The sequence below is a fragment of the Calidris pugnax genome, unplaced genomic scaffold, assembly GCF_001431845.1.
Source record: "Calidris pugnax isolate Ruff unplaced genomic scaffold, ASM143184v1 scaffold24, whole genome shotgun sequence".
In the NCBI taxonomy this organism is placed as follows: domain Eukaryota; kingdom Metazoa; phylum Chordata; class Aves; order Charadriiformes; family Scolopacidae; genus Calidris; species Calidris pugnax.
Window position 1 is genome coordinate 24,937,933 of NW_015090922.1, and position 24,576 is coordinate 24,962,508.

General features: G+C 41.2%; 2 protein-coding genes across 2 annotated transcripts in view; both read left to right on the top strand.

Moving 5' to 3' along the window:
• Positions 1-13,072, top strand: part of ARID4B (AT-rich interaction domain 4B) — an 88,290-nt gene extending 75,218 nt beyond the window's left edge. Inside the window, exons 19-23 of the mRNA XM_014951025.1 lie at positions 2,022-3,233; positions 5,129-5,236; positions 7,158-7,373; positions 10,197-10,343; positions 11,294-13,072. Of these exons, the coding sequence (XP_014806511.1) occupies positions 2,022-3,233; positions 5,129-5,236; positions 7,158-7,373; positions 10,197-10,343; positions 11,294-11,424 (1,814 nt within the window). The 3' untranslated portion in view covers positions 11,425-13,072. The remainder of the gene's footprint in view (positions 1-2,021; positions 3,234-5,128; positions 5,237-7,157; positions 7,374-10,196; positions 10,344-11,293) is intronic.
• Positions 13,073-16,486: 3,414 nt separating this feature from the next.
• RBM34 (RNA binding motif protein 34) lies at positions 16,487-23,431 on the top strand. Its single transcript, XM_014950487.1, has 10 exons — positions 16,487-16,663; positions 16,749-16,891; positions 18,337-18,556; positions 19,094-19,153; positions 19,712-19,755; positions 20,159-20,242; positions 20,450-20,513; positions 20,604-20,646; positions 22,229-22,347; positions 23,046-23,431. The coding sequence occupies exons 1-10, from the start codon at positions 16,487-16,489 to the stop codon at positions 23,370-23,372; spliced, it is 1,281 nt and encodes a 426-aa protein (XP_014805973.1). The 3' UTR covers positions 23,373-23,431.
• The last annotated feature ends 1,145 nt before the right edge of the window (positions 23,432-24,576 follow it).

Below are 24,576 nucleotides of genomic sequence, written 5' to 3' on the forward strand. Positions count from 1 at the left end.
TTCTTAATATTGTTTTCCCCTTATCACACACTTACAGGAGCTTTATAGTAACTAGATGCTTATCTTCATGCTTAGATTAGTGGGTGCCTTCAGAAAAGCAAATCGTCTATGGTATAGATAGTTTGGGTAACCACCAATTTTTGTGAAAATTGTACAAATTTAATAATCTTTCACACTTCTTCAAACTCGGGTGATGTTGGCCACTGGGTTCCAAATTTGTAGGTAGAATAACAGTCAACTTAATAGATTAAGCTTCATTTCCTTAGGAAATGAGAAACAAAAAAGCAATTAGTGGTGATGATAATGACATTACTATTAGTGCTGTATAATTAATCTGTAATTAACTTTTGATTACAAAAGCACAATTTGAGATACACCCTCTAATATTTTGGAAAGCTAAATGTTTTCCATATTATGTAATTAATTTCCAGAAATGCTTTTAATTGTATGCAGTCCTTTTATCATTTAAGTCCATCTAGATTCATGCTGGGGATTAACTTTTTATTCTCGTACTTGTGGGTTTTTGTTTTTAAGTATGAAAGGCTCTAAGGCTCTAATGTTTTACTCTTTCTTTTTCCTCCAATTTTAGAGCTGCTTGCTCAAAACTTTTTACAGGTCTTTTTTCCTAAACTGCAATGATTAATGCTATTGTATTCAACTTTGCTTTGAAGGGCACAGCAAAGTAAATAAGTTGAGAGGAAAACTTGATGAACCTGATTTTTGGTTGCTGTTTTTTTTTAAAAAAAATGTGGTGGTCTTGGCTTTTATTTCAAAGGGGAAATGTTTATGCTGATTATAGTAATGTAGTTTTGGTCCTCTACAGTATGAGAAAGGCAAGTGTTAGAGGTCCATTTTAGATGACAGAGTTCTTGGAACTTTACGCCAAAATGTCTACTATAAATGTTAAATTACAAAGAAGTAAACAACACTGAAAGGGTTGTAAAAACTTGCTTTCCAATTGAGTCCTAGAGTAGAATTTAAGATCCTGCCTATCTTAAATAAACCAAGCAAAATACCTGAGGCAACATTTCTTAAGGTATTTTGTTCTATACACCTCTTCTGTCTACTAGTGTGCTCTTCTTTAAGTTCATCATATTTCAGTAAACCCTTTTAAAAACCTTAATTCAACTTTGATCAGTTCAGTGAATTTCATTGATGGTATTATCTTCTTTAAAGAGGTGGTGAGTTGTAGTGAGGAACTGAGAATCAGGGGAAGTAGGATAAGAAGAGTTAAAGTAACTATGCCAACCAAAGTGGATGAGTTACAAATCGAGGAATTACCCATATGTTTGAGCCAATTCTCATTGTTTCTCCTTGTATCCCGTATCTTTTCCCATTGAATGGGCTTGTTGTTCCTTCCTTCTCCATTATGTCTGTTCTTCTTTTCTCAGTTTCTTTATTCCTGACCCTGAATTTTCTTACTGTTTTCCTAGACTCTTACTGTTCATATATTTCTCCAAGTGCCTTTCCTTATTGCTTTCACTTCCTTTTTCAGGCTGGTCATCAGGTTGGTTTGTTAAGAGATTATCCAATGTCTTTGTTGTTGTTCTGTCCTTTCAGAATGTGGATTCTCCAGGGAAAATACTCTCTGTTCTGGGTTTTGGAAAAAGAGTGGATAATGGTAGTATTATAGGAATTATAGGTATTAACGTATAAGAAATATTTAAGAGTTTTTATATTAAGCCCATCTCTCAATTTCTGTTTTGCTTAATTATGCAGAAGTTTCTATTTTATGTATTGATGCACTCTATGCTTTCTCCATGTCTTCAGAAGTCCCTGGAGATGTACTGTAAAAAGAGATTTTTGTAGTTCCTGATTTAGCCATTATACCTTCTAATAGAACAGGAAATAAATTTTTGAAGTCTTCAGGAGTACCGTTTTAAATATATACTACTGGAGATCCCTGTAGCATGTGTTCATATCTGTACAGTTTTCTTTATTTGTTTAAGAATTCTTTGTAACCAGAATCAAGACAAACTTTTCTTGTTTTGTTTTGTTCTTTTGGATTTCTTTTTAATTAGCTTCTGAAAGTTCTGATGATAGTGAGCAGGAAGATGACCAAAGTGCCGTGAATGTACATGCTGATGGCAAAGAGGAATCTCAACATGATGCTGTAAGCCAGGATAAAAACGAACTTGGTCTAAAGGAAGAACAGAGCGGTTCATCCCTCCCAGAAGAAACTAAAGCTCTGACAGATGTAGTAGTACCCAAATCGGGATCCAAGTCTCCTGAAAGATTGCGAAAAGAGATGGAAGAGTTATCTGAAGATACTGATTCTGATAGAGAAGATGAAGCCACAAAGAAGAGAAAGGATGTGAAGAAGGAGGTAGTGGATAAAACAGCAAAACCACAGGCAAAACGTGGTAAGCGAAGATACTGTGTTGCAGAGGAACCTCTAAAGACTGTGTCACCTAATAGAAAGGATGAGAAGTCAAAAAACAAAGAGTCCCTTAGTTTAGAAAACAGCAGTAACAGCTCCTCAGATGAGGATGAGGAAGACAAATCTAAACTGAAAATCACTCCGACTAAAAAGTACAATGGACTAGAGGAGAAAAGGAAGTCTTTACGGACAAGTACTTTCTACTCAGGATTTTCTGAAGTGGGAGAGAAAAGAATAAAGCTTCTGAATAACTCTGATGAAAGACTTCAGAACACCAGAGCGAAGGATCGAAAAGATGTCTGGTCAAGTATTCAGGGACAATGGCCGAAGAAAACACTGAAGGAACTCTTCTCGGACTCTGACACGGAAGCGGCTGCCTCCCCTCCACACGCTGCTCCTGAGGATGCTGCAGCAGAGGAGCAGCTTCAGACTCTTGCAGAAGAAGACATTTCTTTGCCTAGCTCAGAACTTGAAAAATCTTTGCCAGCTAGTGTGGACATTAAACCTGTTGAGGAGAAACCAACTGAAGTGGGTGAAAAGAAAGTTGAATTTCCAAGCAGTGGCAGTAATTCAGTGCTAAATACTCCTCCTACGACTCCTGAATCGCCTTCGTCCGTAACCGTAACGGAGTCCAGTAGACATCAGTCCAGTGTCACTGTCTCTGAAACCCTGCCACCAAATCAAGAAGAAATACGAAGCATTAAAAGTGAAACGGATAGCACAATAGAGGTGGATAGTGTTGCAGGGGAGCTGCAAGACCTCCAGTCTGAGGGAAATATTTCCCCAACAGGGTTTGATGCCAGCGTCAGCTCCAGTAGTAGTAACCAACCAGAGCCAGAGCATACTGAAAAAGGTAAAGGAAAGGGTAAATAGAGCTGTCTTCAATCTAACCAGCTCTCATTTTAGCATTGCTGATGTATTTTCATTCTGTTATGGTTACAGTGCTGGAAAGTTAGTTGTAGGAGAAAGTAGTAGCCTGCTGTCTGCTTCGAATGTGTGGAAATGGCATATACTCATCTGGTGAATAACATAGTGAATATAATCTGCCAGGGAGTTTCTTGGCCTTTCATTAGCAATTGTGATTGTTTCAATGAGGAATTAAGTATATAAGAATTAAGTTTATACTGGACCTGGCAAGAAAAGCCCAGAGCAAACTGTAATACGTTGTATGAGGAATACTTATTGTAGCAAGACAGATACATTTTGAGTATCTTGCTTACAAGTAGAAGATACTGTTTCTTACATAAAATTTTGACTCTCTGCAAGCTGTTTATTTAGGGGAAGAAAGGGCCAATTATTGCATGCTTGGGCAACCATTTCAAACTTGCATCTTGTGAAATTAATATTAAAAAAAAAAAAAAAGTCAAGCTAATAACAAGTATTGACCTTATTAGCTGTGTTTCATTTTCAGATGTGATTTTTGTGGATTGAAGTTCCTATCATGAGACCACTAGAGAACAGGGTATCATAAACACTGCCAACACTTGTGCACATGATGTCGGTGTACTGCTGCCTGCTTTTTAATTGTTTACAAGGCTGGATCCAAAAGTTTTTCTGGCTCTTATACAGTTCCATCAAAGTACACCTATTTTCACTGTGTTAAAGTGCCTAAAAAATCATTAGTACAAAAGAAAAAAAAAACCACAAAAGCAAAACCATGTCTGAATATAATTTTGAGATGATAGAAGTGATTTCTTCATCTCAACAGATTTCAATTAAATGAATTTTCTCAAAATGCCCTTAAGGGTATTTACTTTCATCATTCTGGTTGAATTGTTCTTTTGAAAGAATGCAAGAAAATGTGTTTCCTGGAACAAAGGTGAGAGTTTGGAATAGGTGAATATGTAGCCCTCAGTAAATATGCCTGTATTGCTTTGTTTATTACAGATGTGTAGATTTAGAACTTAATTGGTTTGCCTTTTTATATAAAAGGAAATTATTACCATATGAAGAAAGTTTTACAGTATTGCACAATATTACTTTTACATGCATTAGACTTCAGCGCCCTCTCTGATTTTGTCAGCATGCTGCCTGTTGTAGAAAATTTGGTTTCTTAATTTAAATGGTTTTGTTACAGGAGTAATTCTTAATCTATAAGTTAGGTGGTCATGGAACAACATCTGAACAGCTCCTAAAGTTTGCTCTTTTAACAGGTGTGCTAGAATTATTTTATCTTCCTTTTCCACTTTTTCCCCTTGTAGTCACAAATACCAGTAGACTTTTTCCTTTTTTTCTTTGCCTTCTTTTTCTGTTGCTTGTTTTTTAATACTAAGATTTTTTTAATACTTTCAATTAATGTAATTACCAATCACAAGTGTTTGTTTCAGTTTTTTCTCACAGCTTCCAAGTGCAACAGGCTTTTTTTGAACACTTAGCAGTTCCTGTAGTTCTTGATAAGTTTTTCAAATAAATGCATTCTTATTTAATTTACAGTATTAAAAACATAAAAATCCTTGTGGTTCAAGTGAAATTCTGGTGTTGCTTATAGGAAAGTTACTTGCAGTCATCTTACATGTGCACTCTAACAAACAAACTTTGCCTTCCATCCTCCTTCACCTTCTCTTGTCAATGTAAGTAGAAGGCTGAGCCCTACTAAGGACAGGCAGGATCAGTTGCATTGTTGTCTACAAGCTTAAGCTCTGAAGTGGGTTTTTTTGAGACTTAGAGAAAAACACAAAGTAGTGCAAATATTTAATTTCTCTTTCTTTCCTTTTCCTTTTTCTCCCCGATGACCCCCCCCAATTATAGTCTGTACAGGCCAAAAAAGACTTAAAGATGCTCAGGGAGGAGGCAGCTCCTCAAAAAAGCAGAAAAGAAGCCACAAAACATCTGTGAACAACAAGAAGAAGAGTAAAAGTAAGTACAGCAGCTCAGTGTGAAATGAAATGTGTGAAAGTACTGTGTCATTTATTTGAATGATTGTAGGAGATGAAGTCTGGAAATAAAAAATGTATTAGAACAAAATGTTCTCATCAGGGAATTCTTAATACTGTTTAAATGAAGAAACTACTCTTGCTGAATGCCAAAGTGTTTCTAAATGTCTTGTGTTATTTCTGGGCCTATTTCTAAGAGGTCTTTAATATTGCGTAGCTCGGGAAGACTGAGAAGAGCAAGTATTTTACACTTGGTAGAATTGGGCATGATGGCTGCATGTTTTAGAGGGGACCTGGATGAAATTATTCTTTGTATTTTCTGCAAGATAAGTTTTTAGAGGTTAATATATCTTCCAGTAGCAAATACGAGAATAATTCCAGAATAAAATAGGCTTTATTTTCTTCCTATATCATCTATTACATCTTCAGTAAATGCTGCAGCTTCTGCAGCTTTTTTGTAGTTGTAGAAGCTAATTAGAATAGAAGCCACAGTACTGGGGAAGAGAAGCTTAATAACAGCAGAAGTTTGTTAGAGAGACTTATGCACACATGTTCAGGAGACAGCAAGATCAATTACTGCCTCATCTCACTGTTAATAAAAATACCAGGGAACAGTCAGCTGGAGAGTGAAGCCAGGAGGATAGCTGTAAAAAACACAGTTAAAGCAAGGATGGAAAGCGTATGCTATGCATTTTTTCCTCTCTTCCTCCCCCCACATCCCCTTTTCTTCATTTTAACAGCTTTTACTAAAAGTCTGTACTTTCTGGTCTGGTATTTGCTTTCACCCCATCCATCCTTCGTGTTCATTGATCTCGTCTTCACATTCTCTCATCCTTTTTCATTCCATTTCACTAATCTCCTTCTAACATAATCCTTATTCCTTCCCTCGCCCCAGGAATTAAAGTAACAAAAACAAACTGAATTTTCAGAACACCATTTTTAGACTTTCCATTGTTCCCTTTGATTTGGTGAATATATCCCTTTTTCTCAACCTGTCCCTCTTTCTCATCTCTCTTCATCAGGCTGCAAGGCACTTCAAAGCTAGAATTGTTTTTTGTACCGTGAACAGTCCTTGGTGTGTATGTGCTCTTTTAGTTAGACTTCAGGCACTGCTGTGTGTAATAAGGGCAATAAATAGATAAAATGTGGAGTCAGTTGTGAGCAAAAAATGCTTTTTGCAAAATTCAGGTATACCAGTTAAAACAGCTTTTGTAGCAGCTTCAACCCTTGCCTTTGGATTAAGGCAGCAAACGGCCGCTCTGCAGCCAGCTGAATTCTTTCATACCCTGTGTGCCTTGGTGTTCGGTTTCTTGGGTGTAGGTCACCAGATCATAAAGACCAGAACCAAAGAGACTTGCAGGGTTCATTTTGTCAACACCTACGGCAGGTGCAACTGAGGCATGTTTCCCTTGGTAAATATTAATTGACCATGTTTTTAAAAATAACTCTAATGATGGAGATCGTGCAGCTTCCTTAGGCATTTTATTCCAGGGAACTTCTGTTGAATTATAATCTCTTGCCCCTGCTTCCACCCCGGTTTTATTTTTGCAACGCTAAACAAGCTTCATCCTTTCAGTCATCACTCATAAATCATGTCTTTTAGACAGATTATTATAGTACTTTCTTTTGGGTGGTTTGATCAGAAAACTGCATTCAGCTCACCCTATTGCTTTATAGTTAAATTTATTTCACTATGAGATGAAGTTCTTCTCGTTTGGGTCAGATGAAGATATTTTTCTACAATTAATAAATTTGACCATCATGCCTGAGGATTTTTGTAGATGATGTCACACAAATTCAGATTATTGCTATTATTGCTATTGCTATTATAGCTTCTAATAAGCTTTGGTTTGGGCCAGGAAGATTGCTTTATTTTGTAACGATATGTCGTCTTGTTTCTTCAGCAAACAGCAGTGACAGTGAAGAACTATCTGCTGGTGAAAGCATGTCCAAGTCTCAGTCTGCAAAATCGGTTTCTACTGGGATGAAATCTCACCAAACCAAATCACCCGCAAGAACACAGTCTCCAGGAAAATGTGGGAAAAATGGAGAGAAGGAGTCTGATCTCAAAGAACAGAATAATCGTTTGCCCAAAGTTTACAAATGGAGTTTTCAAATGTGTAAGTATTTTCTGAAACACATCTGGTGTGGTATTGCGGTATAGTGTAAGAAGACTTCTTGAATTTTGTGCATTTTGGTTTTTTCCCCTAAAATTATTCCATCCTCAGTTTGCTTAATTTTGTGATAAATCCTGATTTAAAAAAAAAAATTTTTTTTTTTTTGCACTAACAGTGCAGGAAACTGCCTATATCACACTGTTCCAATACTGGTTTTAGTTATGGCTCCCTCACTGACTTGCTGTTCTTGCCATCCTGTGCAGACCTATCATTCTGGCATGAATGTTATCCACTATACGTGCTTCTTGTGTTGATATTTTCTTGCTGTTTTACTCATCATTCTCTAGTTACTGTTCAGACACTTAGATGATTGATTTGTAACTTTTCCCCCTTTGATTTTGCTGTAGTGAACCAAGACATGTTTATTATTTCTAGGAACACGAACTTTCAGTGTGTTTGTGTCAGTCAGCTACGGGTGGATGTATAGCTAGGGGGGAGCGGTCTTGAAAGGATCATGCATTTGCCTATGTGAAAAACAGTTCAGTGGCTTATTAATGCCTTGATATTAATGCAGCTTCTTAATTGCCTCTCTCTGTGTGTATGCTATTGCAACATCATTTGCAGTGGGGAGAAAAGAGAAGTAGGATAAAATATTAGGTGATTGAAGCCTTCTTCCTCAATAAAACAATAAGCAAACAATGGAAAATAATTCTTTGAAAACAAAACCTTGTGATTTTTAACCCTCTCTCTTACAGTGTCTGGGTCTAGTCAGCAGTACACTGTTGTCCTTAGTACCCGATTGTGGTTGTACAGCATTGCATCAGTTGCTTTCTTTCTGCTTTTAAAGGTTTAATTGAAACTGGGGGGTGTGACTGATTTAAATTACTTTCAGAAGTAATCCACAGTATCTCATTCAAGTTTCTGAAGTTCTCGGAGCACTGTGCTTCGCACTTTTCTGTGCTGTGTCCCAGGCTGTGTGACAGCAGCTGTTCTTGTGTAAAGCAGGAACAGCAAAGAGCTGGCACAGCACACTCTGCAGGCACAGCTGCTGAATTTTTTTTTTTTTTTGCCAGCAGCATTCTTTTTTACCCAGGGAATTCTCTACTTAGCCAGCTGTTTCTGTGGTGAGAGAACCTGACCCTGCTTTTTTTTTTTTTCTCTCCAGCCCTGAGTGTTAGTGTTACTCTACTTTAAAAGTATTTTTTCTCATAGTACTTCTTCACAGTCAAGTTACATCCTACTGATCTTCAGGACTGTGTAACGCAATAGGTCTTTATTACCACTTACTGGCCTGCTGAGATTCATTGGGCAGATTTCCTGTGCAACACACTTAAAGAGGTTTTGCTCTTTCCTTTCTTTCTACCTTGGCTACCTTGCACGTGTTGACTTTGGAGCACTATTTAACACATTCCTGCAGTTGCAGAGGTCTAAGACACTCGCAATGTCTCTGAGCTTTCCTTATCTTCCCACAGCCTAATAGAGTTGTGGCTTTTGATGAAGAGCATTCTGTACCCCACACTAGTTTAAATGATTCTTAAATGTCTTTGACTGGAGGGTCTCCAGTGAGGCTCACCTGTGGCTGAAAGGGTCTGAACTGAGTGAGTTCCTCCTGTGCACCCCCCACCACTGTGTGCCCTGCTGTGGAGAGCTCTCAGCTGGAAACAGTCAGAGGGGCAGCTCCTGTGCTGCCCGTGGCCATAGACATTTCACTGAATTTCACTGAATTTCTATAGTTGGAAGGGACCATAGAGATCATCTAGTCCAACTCCCCTGCTGAAGCAGGATTGCCTAGATCTAGAGCATGTTACTCAGGACTGCATCCAGGCGGGTTTTCCCATGTGGGATGCCACTGAGAAGGCCCTGTATAGTTAGACCTTATGGCCCATGTGCCATGGGCTCAGTTAGAACCACCCACAGCTATTCAGATTCCTGTTGTAACCTGCTTGTTTCGTAACAACCGAGTCGAGCCGGGCAAGACTGACCTTCCTGGTGTGTTAGGCCACACTGAGCTCTAGCAAGGACTCATAACAACAGGCTCAAAGCTAGTTTTGGCCCCTGTATTTTCATCAGTTGTCTTAATTTTTATTTTATTTTAACTTTTCCTTCCTGTAGGGAGGGGAATGCATGCATTTTCTTCCTCTCCCACTGTTGTGCTTTAACCCCAGCTGGCAACTAGGACTGTGAAGTTGCTCACTCACCCCCCGCTTTCGTCCCTCTCCTAAGAAGGGAGTAGGGAGAAGAGGGGAAAGGGAGAAGAAGAAAAGCTCATGGATTGAGATAAAGACAGTTTAAAAGAATAACAGAAATGGAAAATAGCAATAATAATAATGACACAGGTCACTGTCCCTTTCCAGTGAATCACAGATCACACCCCTGCCTCACCCAGCCCCTGTTCATACACTGAGCATAGTGTCTGTGGTAGGGAACATTCCTCTGGCCATGCCCTTGTTCTAAGTTCCTTCTCAGCCTCTAGGGGAAGCTGAGAAGAGTCCTTGAGAAGTATAAACATAGCTTAGTGACAACTAAAACAATATGCATTGTTGACATTCCTGTCTCAGCAATCACTAGAAAGAAAATTAACTCTTTTCCTGGCTGAAACCAGGACCAAAAAAAAAAGTTTATCTATGGTGGTATCTTTTAAAAAATAATAAAAATGAACAAAGTTTGTGATAATAAACAGCAGCTGCTGTTGCTGTGTTTCTTGGCTTTGCTGTTTGCTACCTCACAGCACATCACAAAGATTGGAGTACTTCCCACTTCACTGAACTTCAAAAGTTTTGGGAAATGCTGCGATACAATAATTAACAGAGGTTGTTTAACTTGCAGCTGACTTGGAAAATTTGACTAGCGCCGAGCGCATAACAATTCTCCAAGAAAAATTGCAGGAAATCAGGAAACATTACCTGTCCTTGAAATCTGAGGTGGCTTCCATTGACCGAAGAAGAAAGCGCTTAAAGAAAAAAGAGCGGGAAAGTAAGTGCTGGGAACTAATTAGAGGGCTAAATTGCATGTCATGTTATTAAAGTGTTAAGAACTGGATAATTTTCAGAGATGTGTGCCATTAGGAGTGTGAGTTTGTTTGTTTGTTTTAAAAATCTCTGCATACAATTATGAGCTTTAGAAGGTAGGGTTCACATATCCATTAACTATGTAAGGGGAAAACCATTAAAAAGGCATGCAATCCTTTTAATTCTGTTTAGGCAGAACTACTTTATACAGAAAAATAAACTTCTGAGCAGTGAACAAAGTATCTAAGGTTATTAATAACATACCTTTTCTTCAAGTTACACAATAATTTACTGTAGTATTGCTTGTGTATCTAGTTAGTGCTTTCCCCTTAAGATAAGTGATTTATTTTATGAGATCAAGGGAGACCATCAATTAAATCTCTCATTTCCCTGAAGCTGATTTGCCTATTGCTATAGGGAAAGTTCTAGTGGGCCTGCTTCTAGCAGCATTAAAAGGATTATTTTCTCCACATCTGTGTATTTGCATATTTAAGAGTTCACTGAGGATAAGAAGAAAGACTGAAATGCCACATGTAGTAAGATTTCATGTCTACAGCCATCACACTGCAGTCGCCTGGTTGCCAGAGCATGGCGTATGTGCAGATTTGGTGCTGGGGCAAAGCCCTGCCCGTGCCGATTCCCACAGGAAAGAAGGGGAGGAGGTGACTGTGTTTGCGGGTCAGGAATGAGCCCTGGTGTCCTCTGGCTGGGCCCTTTGGACCAGGGCTGCAGGGAGCAGTGCTGTCTCACACAGGGCCAAAGCTGACTCTTGGGAGTATTGCCCACAAAAACTAGGGAATGGAGGGTTGGTTTTTTTTTTTCTCTTAATTACTAGGTATTAGTTTCTGAATGGGGAAACATCTTTATTGCTTAATTTGTAAATTTTATAACCTGTGTTTTTCTCTTCCTGTGCAGGTGCTGCTACTACATCATCTTCCTCCTCATCACCTTCCTCTAGTTCCATTACGGCTGCAGTTATGTTAACTTTAGCAGAACCATCTATGTCAAGTTCATCACAGAATGGAATGTCAGTTGAGTGCAGGTGACAGCAGGACTTGCCAAAGCACTTTGCACTTAATGGCTGCTGAGGGCCACTCTTTTTGTTTTCTTTTTTTTTTTTTTTATACTGCACAGTGGCACAAAATTCAGACAAGCACTATTTTGTATTTAAAGTTGTTTCTTGACAAGCTAACTTTGCACTTAAGTGCACTTTTATGAAGAAAAAGTACAACAAACTGCTTTTCCTCAAGCAATAATTGTTTCCAACTTGTCTGGGAATTGTAAGTCTAGTGACTCGAAGGCCTCCCACTGTGGCAAACGGAGGCTGTTCACTGCCTGTAGAGACAGTACAATAAGCATATAGTCGTTGGGTTGATCTAAGTAAATGTGGTAAGGCTTACTGTATTCCCTGGTATTTTGTTAAAGCTGGAACATTTGATATTTTTCCATTTATTTATGACAAATATTGAACCTATTTTCATTTGTACAAGCTAATTGTTTTTTAACTGCTAAGTCACCTTATAGTGGCTTCAATTGTATACGTCAAGCACATGTATTCAATTCAAAACCTGCAGTGAGTAGGATGTTTGACATCAGTCCTGATAACCAAATACAAGGATTCCTTTAAAAAACAAAAAAAGACTGACTAATGTTTACAGGTTTGAATTAGGCTTAAATAGGTTACTCTGGGTTTTAAGAACCCATTAATTGGAATGAAACTACTGTACTTTGCCATTTTTCTATAAAACAGTATTTTTTTTTTAATTTTGATAAAATACATTATGAAAAAGAAAGAAAATGGCTAACAAACTGTATTAAATCTTAATGTATAAAGATTGTATTTAGCCAGTTTAAAGTGTATATTTATTCATAATGGATTATAACAGTTATATTTTTGTGTTTTCTTGTAAATGTTTCTTTTCCCTTAAAGCAACAAATATTTCATTTGTAATGCTTATTTTATTACGAGCTTCAAGGAGAGGAATTCAAGACGGAGTAAGGTGTGAGGTTATAATTTGTGGTTGCTGATATGAACACTGCCACAAAAGGGTAGTCGTTTTTAAAATAAATAGCTAGCTGAGTGGTAGACATTTAATTTTTTAAATGCCTTGTACAAATTCCAAAACCAACTTCAAACTGTTTTCACTTGTATTGATTTTATGTTGTATGGATCCCAAGCTCTCTCCTGTTAATTATATACCTTTGTAAGACATTTGTATATTGCGGAAGTGTTCATTCAAGCTATTTAATACCTGGCACTGTTAATACACAGTACTTTATTGTACAGATTGTTTTACTGTTTTAATTGTAGTTCTGTGTACTTCTTTTGCCTGGGGAAATAGGGGCTGGCATGTTTTTCTTTGTTTTCTGGCAATACAACATGTAAGAATTCAAAGCATTTTGTTTGTAGATGCTAGAGTGTCAGAATCCTTTACATTTGACTTTTCTAAGAAAAGCATTTTCAGTCTTCGTAGTGTGTGCTTAAGGTTAACTGATTTTATTGAAAATGGTTTCAAAGTATTCAGAATTGTACAGGACTGTAAAAATTTGTTGACAAACATTGAAGGAAAAGCTTATAGAAAAAAGCTATAAAATATATATTAGGTTCTGCAGAAAATGGAGAATTATGTAATATATTGTACAAATGTAAGCAAAGGCCTCTGAAATAAAATGCCATAGTTTGTGAATCCCTGATTTTGTTTCTAACAGTTTAATTAAGCAACCATACCGTGTTCATTAAAATGACATCAAGCTGCAGAATCAGTTTAGCAAGTGATCTTTGATATGGTGTAATAGGCACATTAAGATAAGCTAGAGCAGGTACATTGGCCTAATTTTCCTCGTAGTGATTAATTCAAATTCATCCTCTTTTTCAGCAAAATGAGAAAGCTTGACCCATTGAGATCATTAAGGCAACGCCGGTTGAAAAAAAGATGAATTTTGATTCACATTAATTCAGGTAGTTTGAAAACGCAGAAGCAAGCGGCCGAAGATACTTGCTGCCTTCTGGTATCGACTGCCTCAGGTTCAGAATCAGTGGGAGTGAAACTGGAATAAAACTTTAGTGTTATCCGCTGACGTGATGCCTGGCTGTAGTTCAGTTTACCAAAATACTTACCAACTTTTGCAGTTACAGCTGCAAAATGACAGTTTACTGATGAGACTGGTTGATAACAAATGATTATAAGCTTTGGAAACATTGACTGTATTAATAATTACCAGGGATCTGAGACTGACAGGAGTAATTTTAATAATTTCAGTGCAGCTACTCAGAGTATATTTACATATGTTTAAGGAGAATCAGTCGTAATAGTTCAGCTCTGCCTTTCAGTCTCAGTAGGAGTGACTGGTATTGATTTAACTGAGAACTACATCTGGGTGAACAAGAGCAAATTCGGCTCTCCACTCACTAATAGCTCTTGATCAGCTCTCGGTTTTACTGCCAACATTTTTGCTTTGAAGTGACAATTGTTGACTCATGTTCTATGAGAGGATTTGTTTGTTTACTTGTTTAAAACAGGGATCATTAGTCCCCTCCTCACTTTCCAATTGAGTTTTTGCTCAATTTTTGCTGCTCTTTAATGCAGATTATTTACTTTTTGTTGTACTTCTCATGCAGTTTGATGACTAATCTCTTCTGGATTTTTTTATATTGCACCTCTCCTGTGAGGTGTGTCTGTAAATGGTGGTCTCCAGATTCCAGTTACTTGTGTCCCAGTGGTTACAAAGGAAGGTACCATTGGCAAACTGTTAGCCAAGCAATTTTTTTATCCCATGTTCCAGTGAGTCTAATCTGAGCTGCTTTTCAGGTTACATACTGTAACACAGCTTTAAACGTGGGTGTGTGCCCTGCTGGGCATCACACTCTGCTTGCAGCTGAGAAGGTTTCCCAGCAGCAGTGGTCGCTGGGCTGTGCTCCTACTCCGGGGTGCCTGCTGGGACCATGAGCTGAAAGGCAAAGCGAGACAAACCACCCCTCCTTGATCCTTTATGCCGTGGCTGAGCGATTGATTCAGTTTTGCATGTCTCGTGTCTGATGGTGTTGAGACCAGCTGAGAGTGTAGACTACCCACACATGCTGAGAGAAGGCATGCCCTGCTTGAAGGCTCTCTGCATTGCTCCCGACTCCTGTTTTTTACAGTCTCCACCAATGCTTCTGTACTTGTTACTGTGTCCTTTCCATCATACTGTGAAGTTTCCCTGTCACCTCAGGGCTCAAACTCACTCTCTGGCAGAGTTTCTAGAGGCTGCGTCCCTTCTCTTGAGCTTTGGTAATTGCCTGTCCATGAAATCAGCTGAACACTTGTCCAGTGTAGTTTTTGATGTATTTTGGTGGTTCAGCCTGTTCTTCCCCACCCGTGTCGCCTACACAACTGCTCTGTTGTGTGAAGGTAGATGGGAGAAGCCAATATAAGCAGTGCAGCAGCCACCTGCCAGTTCTAGGATTTGTGTCTTCTCTTGGGCTGACCCCCAGTGAGAGTCCCTAACTTTCCCAGCATCTAGAAGGCCAGACACGTGATGCCTGGGGCATGTGTCAAGAGTAATGCTTTGTCTTTCTTCCAGAGCTGGATTACTTGTTTTGCCTTCAGTTGGACACCAGTACCAACAAAATTGCTAATGCTGGCAGTTCAAAAAGTGCATAAAATGTTACAACAGGAGAACTGTTCATATTTGCTTCAGCCTTTAAGTGCCTGCTAATTTTCTGTGCCTTTCTAGTTACTATCACACCATCTAGTGCTTGAGATTACATTCTGGACAGGCTGGTCTAAAAGGAGATCCCAATTAGGTGTCTAATTTCAGAGAGTTAGTAACAGATCAAACTTCCTGAGGTATGAGCTGCACTGGGGCCTGGGTTGGAAAATGATGTTTGAGAATTAACACAACCAAAAAAGGGTCGTTTCCAGTTGTATCAGTTATCCAGCCCTATCCATGTTATCTGCAGCAACAAGATGATCCAGAGAACTTAATTCTACTGGCTGTTGAGTGAAACTGGGGGAAGAGAGACGACTGGTTCCTCCTTTTGCTGTCCTCCAGGCTACAGTCCTTGCATGCCCACAGAAGTACTGGGTTTTAGGGGTTTTCCATAAGGAAAATCCGTACACGCTTTCAAAGCCTGCTGTGCATCCCAGGTACAGCTGAAACAATCCAGAAGGAAACTGGCTGCCCAAGTGATGCTTTGGGATGGTCCCTTTGGTTGTCTTAAGAACTTCTTGAGATGGTTTAAGCAATGACTGCTTAACTCTACAGTTAAGAGGCTCTGCACTCTTCCTGTAACGCAGTGTTGTTTGTAAGGAGTCCATCTCACACCAGCAAGCCTGGCTTTGGAGCTCTTTACACCCTTCCACCCCCTGCATTTTTTTAACCCTTTCCCAGGTTTGTCTCAAGGTGAGCCGCTACAGAAGGGGCTGCGGGAGCACTGGGAGGATGCCTGCTGCCCCTGAGCTTGGGCGTGAGGCCAACCACCCTGGTGTCCCACACGTCAGTGGGGTGGACCTTGAGACAGCTCCTTCACGTGGACTTTGGGCCAGCCTTCTAGCAGCAGCACTGCCGGGCACAGGCCAGACTTTTTCTTGATGGTTTCTGTGCTCGAGAAGGAGGACATCCTGCACAGAGTTTGGCTGGGGCTTAGGAGGTTGGGTTTTTTTGTTTGGTCGGGTGTTTTGTTTAAACTTCATCCCGGCTGCGAGCTGGGCAGCAATGGCGGAGATGGATTCAGGTGGAGAAGTGGCTGTAAGGAGCGCTCCCACAGCCACGTGGGGCACAGGAAGTTATTTTTTCTCTGTAGACAACAGCGGGGTTGTTTTTTAAGCACCTGAGGTGCCCCAAACGCTTCGGTGCCTCCAGATAGAACCAGCGGGAGCGGACAGAGGCCACCACAGAACCGACCCGGGCAGAGCCGAGCGCTGCGGGCCTGCAGCCGGGGGTGTGCGGAAAATAAAGGAGACGACTTCCCCTCTCCCGTCTCCTAATGCAGCGTGTAACAGCCACAGATGACGTTGTATGTTTTTAATGACGTTTCACGCTGCGACCGGGCCCGCCGGAGCAGCGCCCGCCCCCGGAAGTGACGCGCCCCCCACGCGTCCGTTCCCCCTCAGCCCCGGAGCAGCCATGGGGAGCCGGCGGCGGGCGGCGGAGCGGCGGGAGGCGCGGGGCCCGGCGGCGGAGGAGGGGTACGCGGTGGGGCAGGTGGCGGACAGCCTCGGGCCGGGCGGGGCGGCCGCCGCGCCCCTCGCCCGCCTCTTCAGCGCCGCCGCCGCCCCGCCGGTGCTGGTGGCCGTGACGGGGGTAAGTGCGGCGGCGGGTGCAATGGCAGCGTGTAAAACAATTGGAGGGCGTTTCTGGAATTTTGGTGTTTTTTCTTTTCTTAAAGGAAAACAAGAAAAGAAAGCGTACAGAAGAAGTCGAGAAAGTGTCAGAAGAACAGAGCTCCCCTGTCGTACCGGAGCCTGCTGTAAAAGCAAAGAAACCCAGAAAGAAGGAACTTTCAAAAGCGCAGAAGAACCTGGGAAGCAGGTGAGTAGGCGATACCTCTTTATAGTCAGATTTTAAAGAAATAATGCCTAGATTAATCTGAAGATTATGAGTTCAGTGAAACAATAAAGTTCTATTCTACTATTCCTCTTGAACCGTGTGTTTGGGAAAGTTGTTGTTAAGAAGATTGTGAACGTTTTCTGTCGTTTTCCCCAGAAGGTAGTAAATGCTTGGAGCTGCTTGAAGTTGAAGGTCTGTGAGGTGCAGGTCCCCTGTGGGAGAGCTCACAGGTGGAGAGGCTGTAGGCTTGGAGGCAAGGTTGTCCCTGGGGTGGGGTGATGCTTCCTGGCTGTGTCTGGCTTTATCCAGCCGAGCCGCGGTGGGGGGAGCAGGGATGGTTTCAGCAGGACACCAGGCAGAGGGGGGTGTCCTCAGTGCTCTCACCTGCTGCTGTGACACAGAGTTGCTCTGCCCCACTGTCCCTTCCCTTAAACACGTGGGGCTGGGACAGGGCACAGTCGGTGCAGGTGAGAAGCTGGTCTCTGTGCCGTGAAGTCTGGGTAACAAAGTCTGCTTGGTTGCAGCTCGAGGGTATCAACGCTACATCCCTCCTCTGGCACTGCCTGTTGTTGCATCTTCCATGCCCGTGAGACTTTTGGTTTGGTGTCGATCTCCTTTCAGAGGCTTCTTCAGCTCTGCTTAATGTGCATGCTGTTAGGCAAGCTTGGATAGATAGAGATTTGCTAGCATACAGGTATCACAGAAAGGTTAGAGTTGGAAGGGACCTTAAAGATCATCAAGTTCCAGCCCCTCTGCCATGGGCAGGGACACCTCCCACCAGAGCAGGTTGCTCAAAGCCCCATCCAGCCTGGTCTTGAACATCTCCAGGGATGGGGCATCCACAGCTTCCCTGGGCAACCTGTTCCAGGGCCTCACCACCCTCACAGCAAAGAATTTCTTCCTAATACCTAATCTAAATCTCCCCTCTTCCAATTTAAAATCCTTTGTCCTGTCACTGCACTTCCTGACAAAGAGTCCCTCTCTGGCTCTCCTGTAGGCTCCGTTCAGATATCGGTAGGCTGCTATGAGGTCTCCCTGGAGGCTTGGTAGATCCCAAAGGATTGTCTGTGGTCAGTGCCCTGGATAGTGGGAAGAGTTAAATCTCTCCTGAGTTCTAGCCTGCGACGACTAATCTCTCCCCGCCCTTCAATGTCAGAGGGTATCAAATGATTTACTTCTGAATTCTTTATTGCGCCCACTAAAGAGCGATTGCAGTGTCCTGGGGACAGAAAATAGTTTTTCATGTTCTGGAATGGTCATATGTGTTTGTTTAATGCATAATAAACAAAATAATGTTTGAAATTTTATGTTAGACAGTATTTAAAATATAAGTTAAAATATTTAATTTGGAGGCTTCAATTCATTAACCTCAAGAGCGCTGTTTTTTTCCTCATCAGTTATAATTTGCTTGTCTTTTTCTGGTTAAGAGAGAGCGCTTTGCAGCGGGCAGATGAAGAGGAGGAGCAAAAACTGATTCAAAACAAAGCGAAGCAAAAAGAAGGGGCTTCTCGTGCCGTCACCAAAAGCATTGTTAATTCAGATACAGGCACTACTGCCAAACAACAGAAGAAAAAACAGGTGATTGATGAAACGGTCGACAGAAGAACAGTGTTTGTTGGAAACTTGCCTGTCAGCTGTACTGTTCAGGTATGTGAGTGGATTCTGTCAGCTAAAGGAATTAAAAGAATTATAGCAGCCCTTAATTTGAGGGGATGTTTCTGCTAGAGGTCACATGTATTTGTGATTAAAACTGCTTTGTGGGAAAGTAGGAAATAATGCTTATTGTCAAAAGCCATTAGAGGCGATCTCTTCAGTTTTACCGGAGTTAGGATTTTTGCAGCAGTGGATGCAGTTGCTGTTTCTTTAGCAGAATTGGTTAGTTTCTTTTTCGGCGTTTTAAATGCGGCTAAGACTTTTGATTGTTGTATAAAATATGTTGAATTTATACTTTCTTAGTAAGGGGTACAAATTCAGTTTTGGTAATCTGTAGAATAAGAAGCTGCTACAAGAAACACAGAAGCAGTTACAAATTACTTGCATATTTTTAGTAGCCCTTTAACAGACCTTGTATAAGTAAAATAAAAATAGTGGAAAAAAAAATAATTTTACTAATAAATATTCAACATTATTTTTTATCACCAGGATGCAAAAATGTATTGAATATTTGTAATATCTTCTGTTTAGGAGCTGAGATCTCTTTTTAAAGAGTATGGACAAATTAAATCCATTCGATTCCGGTCTTTGGTAGGTTATTTCCTCTAATTATGTTTCTGATCTGATAGGGTAGTATTCATTGGGTCAGAAGCAGATTTCAGTGTGTATTTTTTCCATTAGAAGAAACCTTGGAGATGTTAGCACAGAAACACCACAAATGCATCTTCCCTTTCATTGTGTTTTACTCTTCCTGTAGCTGAAGTTGATACTATCACAGCTGTATTTTCTCTCTCTGTAAGAATAGTGTTTTTATTATTGCTCGTTTAGCAAGAGGTATTACTTACCTGTTTTTAAATAATAGTAGCAAAGATACGTTGATTGTACATCAGTGTACTCTGTAAAATAGTTGAAGAGAGCAGTCTTGGAACACAAGAAATGCAATAGATGAAGTCAAAGCAAGCTCTCTAATTCTGAGGTCTTTCTAGATCATCTCTAGGAATAGCCAGTTCCATCGTTTTCTCACTGTACTGGCCACATTGCTTTGGGTGGGAATGGTACATGTTTGAATTCTTCTTTTGTTTTCAAAAACAAATATTTGAGATAAATTGACAGCAGGCTCACTTAACTAAAGCTTTTTTTATCTTAAAGGTTCCAGCAGAAGATGTTTTATCCAAAAAGTTAGCAGCAATAAAGTAGGTTCCTCTTGTGAATTTTGTGCTTTATTTTTCAAGGCAAAAATAATTTTTTAGTACTGGTTGTTAGATATTTGGCTATATTATCTTTTTAATTTTGTGTTTCTTTGACTTCTGTAATTATCTTTGTGTGTATGTAAGTTTTCTTGACAAAGACGTGAATAGTCTTTAACTCCTTCTGATGTATTTATGAGTTGAGGAAGGTTGATGGGAGTGCCTGTGCAGATTGTGTAAGACGCGCAGTGAGACTCCCTTGGACACAAGGGTCTAGTTCGGCCTTTGGGAGAAGTGAAGTTGTTCCTGTGCACGAAACGAGGAGGCATAAATGTGTTTCACAATAAGTGCTTGTGCATTGCACACCACCAGAATGATTTAAACAACATGTGTTTCTTTCATGTTCCAGGCACAAGGTGCACCCTAACGCGAAGTTCATTAATGCTTATGTTGTTTTTAAGAAAGAATGTGATGCCATTAAGGCTCTAAACGAGTAAGTCTCAGTTTTGTTCCTCATTCCCTGTTAGATTTACAGAGTGTTAAAAGTTAAACTACCCCCTCTCTTTTGCTTGAAGCAGAATAAAATGTTTTTTCAAACTTAAAAGAGTAAACTTGCTTTTGGAATAACACCAAGCAGTGACATTGTAAATTAAATAACACTCATTTTGTTTTTAAAACTTTTTGCTTTTGGCTACAAAAGAAATGGAAGAGAATTTGCTAGTGGATTTCACATCAGGGTTGACATTGCATCAAAAACCAGCTCGGTAAGTAAGATGTGTGACTAGAAAACCCCTTTTCTGGTTTTGTTTGTTTGTTTCTGTAACAAATAACACTGTGTTGTGTCTCTTGTTTAGCATGACAATAAGCGATCTGTATTCTTGGGAAACCTCTCGTATGGTAAGTCTAAAATGGATTGTTATGCATCCTTACTTAATATTTATGGAATATGTTGACATTCGGGTTTTTTTTATTTATTGATGTTTAGGATAGCATGTTTAGGTAGCTAAATATCTTGCTGGAATTCATTTTTTAAATAGCACTTTTACCTTTTAACTGAAACACCAAGAGGGGTTGTGAGTTTTTGGCAGGTTCAGCAGATTAATTGCTTGTTGTAGCTAGAACTGCAAGTACTTTTAGTTCTTGTTGTCACTTGGAGTTTTTTAAGTAAATATGACTAAATTGCATAGGCTGTAGCTTTCTAAGCTGTTAAATGTGTACTGGTACCTGCTTGTGGACCACTTCCAAGCGATACAAAGTGGTGGCTTCACATCTTGATGCTGTCTGTGAGCCACAGGGTGAGTGCTATTGGCGACCAGTTGTTACCCGTGTGGAGGTGCTGACTGTATGGCTGAGGTCAGTGCTTGATGAATATTCATCTGCTTCTGAGTAGATGCAGGGATCGCCATCAGGTGTGGTCTGTGTGAGGGTGTTAATGGAATCGGGGTCCTTGGGATGAGCATCTTGCATGGGGGTGGTGGTGTGGATGCGCAGATGGGCAGGATGGAGGCACGGCCTGTGCCTGTGGCCTGATGCAGAGCCGCTGTCAGGGACTGCTGACAGCAATGCTGAAACAAACAGGCTTTAGACTTCAGCCTAAAGCTTGACCTGTCTGAAAAACCTGGGTGGGTGACAAACCTGGTTGAGGTGATGTTACCAATGCCTGTGGTGTAGGGCTTGTGTCAGTACTGTACATTGTCTGTGGATCCTATGGAAAAAGCAGTTTGGACATTTGCTGTGCTCTGAAAATCACTTCAGCAGCTGGAACCTTCCTCAGCACTTCTAAGTCCTACTGCTGTAATTAAACCTGTACTATTAAATTCAGCTTCCCCCTCTTAGCACATTATACCCGGTCTCCAGGGATGAACCATAGTATGAGGCTTACCTTTACAGAGAAGAGAATAGCCTGTATTTTGGTGTTGGTACATCACACTTGTCTGTTGGCATAGGTGTGAGACTGACAAAGCTTCACAGGCCCAGCTGTTATCAGAGTAATTGAGTAGCAACTGTGGTTGGAAACGCTAAGTCCTTTCTGCCCCATTCAGCTAAAATTCAGTGTTCAGCCAATGAGTACTAGACTTCAAGAACTGCCAGCTCCAGCTCATTATCATCACCGTTAATTCTTGGAAAGAGATTCTGGTATAAGGAGGAGCTACAAAAATGTAGCAGTAATCTTAATTTCCACTATGATCAAATCATAAATGAAATTATTTGAAAAATTTATTTTGGTATTTGCCTTTATGCTGCTTTGTGATTTATGGTGTGCTCTTCAAAGCTAGGGAATTGGTGACTGTTGAAGTAAATAATAATGCAGACTTTATAAAGGACTAACTTGCTGAAATTTTTCTGAACTACTAATATATCTATATTTATATATTTAAATACATATGTTTGTGTACCTGACTATGGCAAATATAAAACATTTGTATTTGGGCCAGGCTTCTAAGGCTGTGTCTGACTGAAGCATTGTGCTTACCTGTAGACATCAGCGATGACTCTGTGCGAGAACACTTTTCTGTCTGTGGAGATGTAGTAGCAGTGCGCATTGTGAGAGACAGGAGGACTGGCTTGGGTAAAGGCTTCGGCTACGTTCTCTTCGAGGTACGTATGAATGGCGTGCTTCAGGACACTGGGAAGTCTTCAAAATCTGAATTGAGATTTGCCTTCATAGCTTCTAATTTTTTTTTAAATTTTAGTAGTTTTTTCTTATTTGTGTAAGACATTAAATGGTAGCGTTGTTGTGTATGTTAAAAGCAGCTTGGAAGACCAGTTCTGTGGAAGCAGATATGAAGAAAAGCTATAAAACATGGAGGTGAAAGACACTAACTTTAAGGGGGAGACTTAAAGGAGGGACAGATGAATTTGCTTGGTATAACTGCAATGTCCTCCCTTTTCTTATGAGTCAAAATATGAGTGGAATTCTTTCCTGCAGAGTTCCCTGTTTCAGGTTCAGTACAGCTTGCTTTCTCATGGCAGTCTCCCAGCCTCATCTTCCTTAGTTTGTTTCCTGCAGCCCAATAATTTCTTTTTTCCATTTTCTCCTTCATCTCTCTGCCTGTCTTTCATGTCTCACATAAGCTGTTTTATAGCCCATGTTCAAGTTCTGTGCCTCAGTGCGTGGGTGGTGGGGGTGTGCCGACATTTCTGAGCAGAGATGTTGTGTCATTCAATAAATAGAGCGGTTTGAGCACTCCTTGTCGTAATATCTTGCTTCCAAAAATTGAAGAAAAGCAACTATTTATTTGAAAGCAATCAGTTGGAAGTAACGCTGCTTTTAAACTGAATGTCTGTTCTTGTAGAATACGGATGCTGTACATCTTGCTCTGAAACTCAACGACTCTGTTCTGATGGGAAGAAAAATACGAGTGAAGCGGTGTGGAGAGAAGTGGAAAGCACCACAGAAAAGTCACAGTCAGCCTCGTGCTCCTAAGGACAGAGCTGCTCCCACACTAAAAACCAAGAGGTGCACAAATGATTCATTTGTTGGTGAAAAAGCAAACCCGTTAAAGAAGAACACCAAACCAAAAAGACTAAAAACTATTCCCAGAAATAAAGCTGGGAAAAACAAAAAGTCTTTTGATAAAAATCAAACGTATAACAGCGTTAATTATTCTTATAAAGATTGATGTATATAAGAGTTTTCTGTCATAAATTTTGTTTGCTAATACAGCTGTAGTTGTTCTCAGTGTTTGCTCCAGAGTGTTTGGCTTCTACTGGAGGCAGGACGAGGTGCATGCCTGTACCCCGCTGGCGGTGCCGATGCTGTCCGTGTTTGTTTCCGTGTTCCAGGGCTGGATCTCATCTGGCTGAAGCCCTGCTGCGGAGGTTGACGCAATTCTTTCTTCTGGAGTGGTGTGGAATTACTCAAAATGTCTACAGAAGGGGTGGCTTGTCTGCAGGCTTGGTCTGTCATGATGCGTATCATTACCTCGATAGTTGGTGGGTTTTTTTAACTGTTAAGCTGCTGTTTACAAGAGTGCAGCTGTATGCTGCTCTGCATCAAACGAAGCCTGGCCAGCAGGTTGAGGGAGGTGATTCTGCTCCTCTTCTCCACTCTGCTGAGACCCCACCTGGAGTGCTGCCTCCAGCTCTGGGGCCCCCATCATAAGAAGGAGGTGGACCTGTTGGAGAGAAGGGCTGTGAAGATGATCAGAGGGCTGCAGCTCCCCTTCTGGAAAGACAGGCTGAGAGAGCTGGGGTTGTTCAGCTGGAGAAGAGAAGACTCCGGGGAGACCTTATGGCAGCCTCCTAGAACCTGAAGGGGGCCTACAGGAGAGATGGGGAGGGACTCCGTATCGGGGAATTTAGCGATAGGATGAGGGGTAATGGTTTTAAACCGAAAGAGGGGAAATTTAGATGAAATATGAGGAAGAAGCTCTTTCCTGTGAGGGTGGTGAGGCACTGGAACAGGTTGCCTAGAGAAGCTGTGGCTGCCCCATCCCTGGAGGTGTTCAAGACCAGGCTGGACGGGGCCTTGAGCAACCTGCTGTGGTGGAGGTGTCCCTGCCCATGGCAGAGGGGTTGGAACTCGATGATCTTTACGGTCCCTTCCAGCTCTAACCTTTCTGCGATTCTGGGTGAGGGAGACCCGGCGCGCGCGGTGCCTGAGGCAGCGCGAGGCAGCGGCGGGAAGCGGGACCCGGCCCGCTGGCGCGTGCGCCCTGGAGGGCGGCCGGCTTCCCCCGCAGGCAGTGGAGAGGGCGCCCTCTGCCGCCGCTGTCTGATGACGCAAGCGGAAGTGCGGCGGGGTCCTTTCTGGCTGCCCGCTCGCCCCAAGGTGCCTGCGGAGCTCGGCGCCGGCCGCGCGGCGGGAGGGAGGGAGGGAGGGGG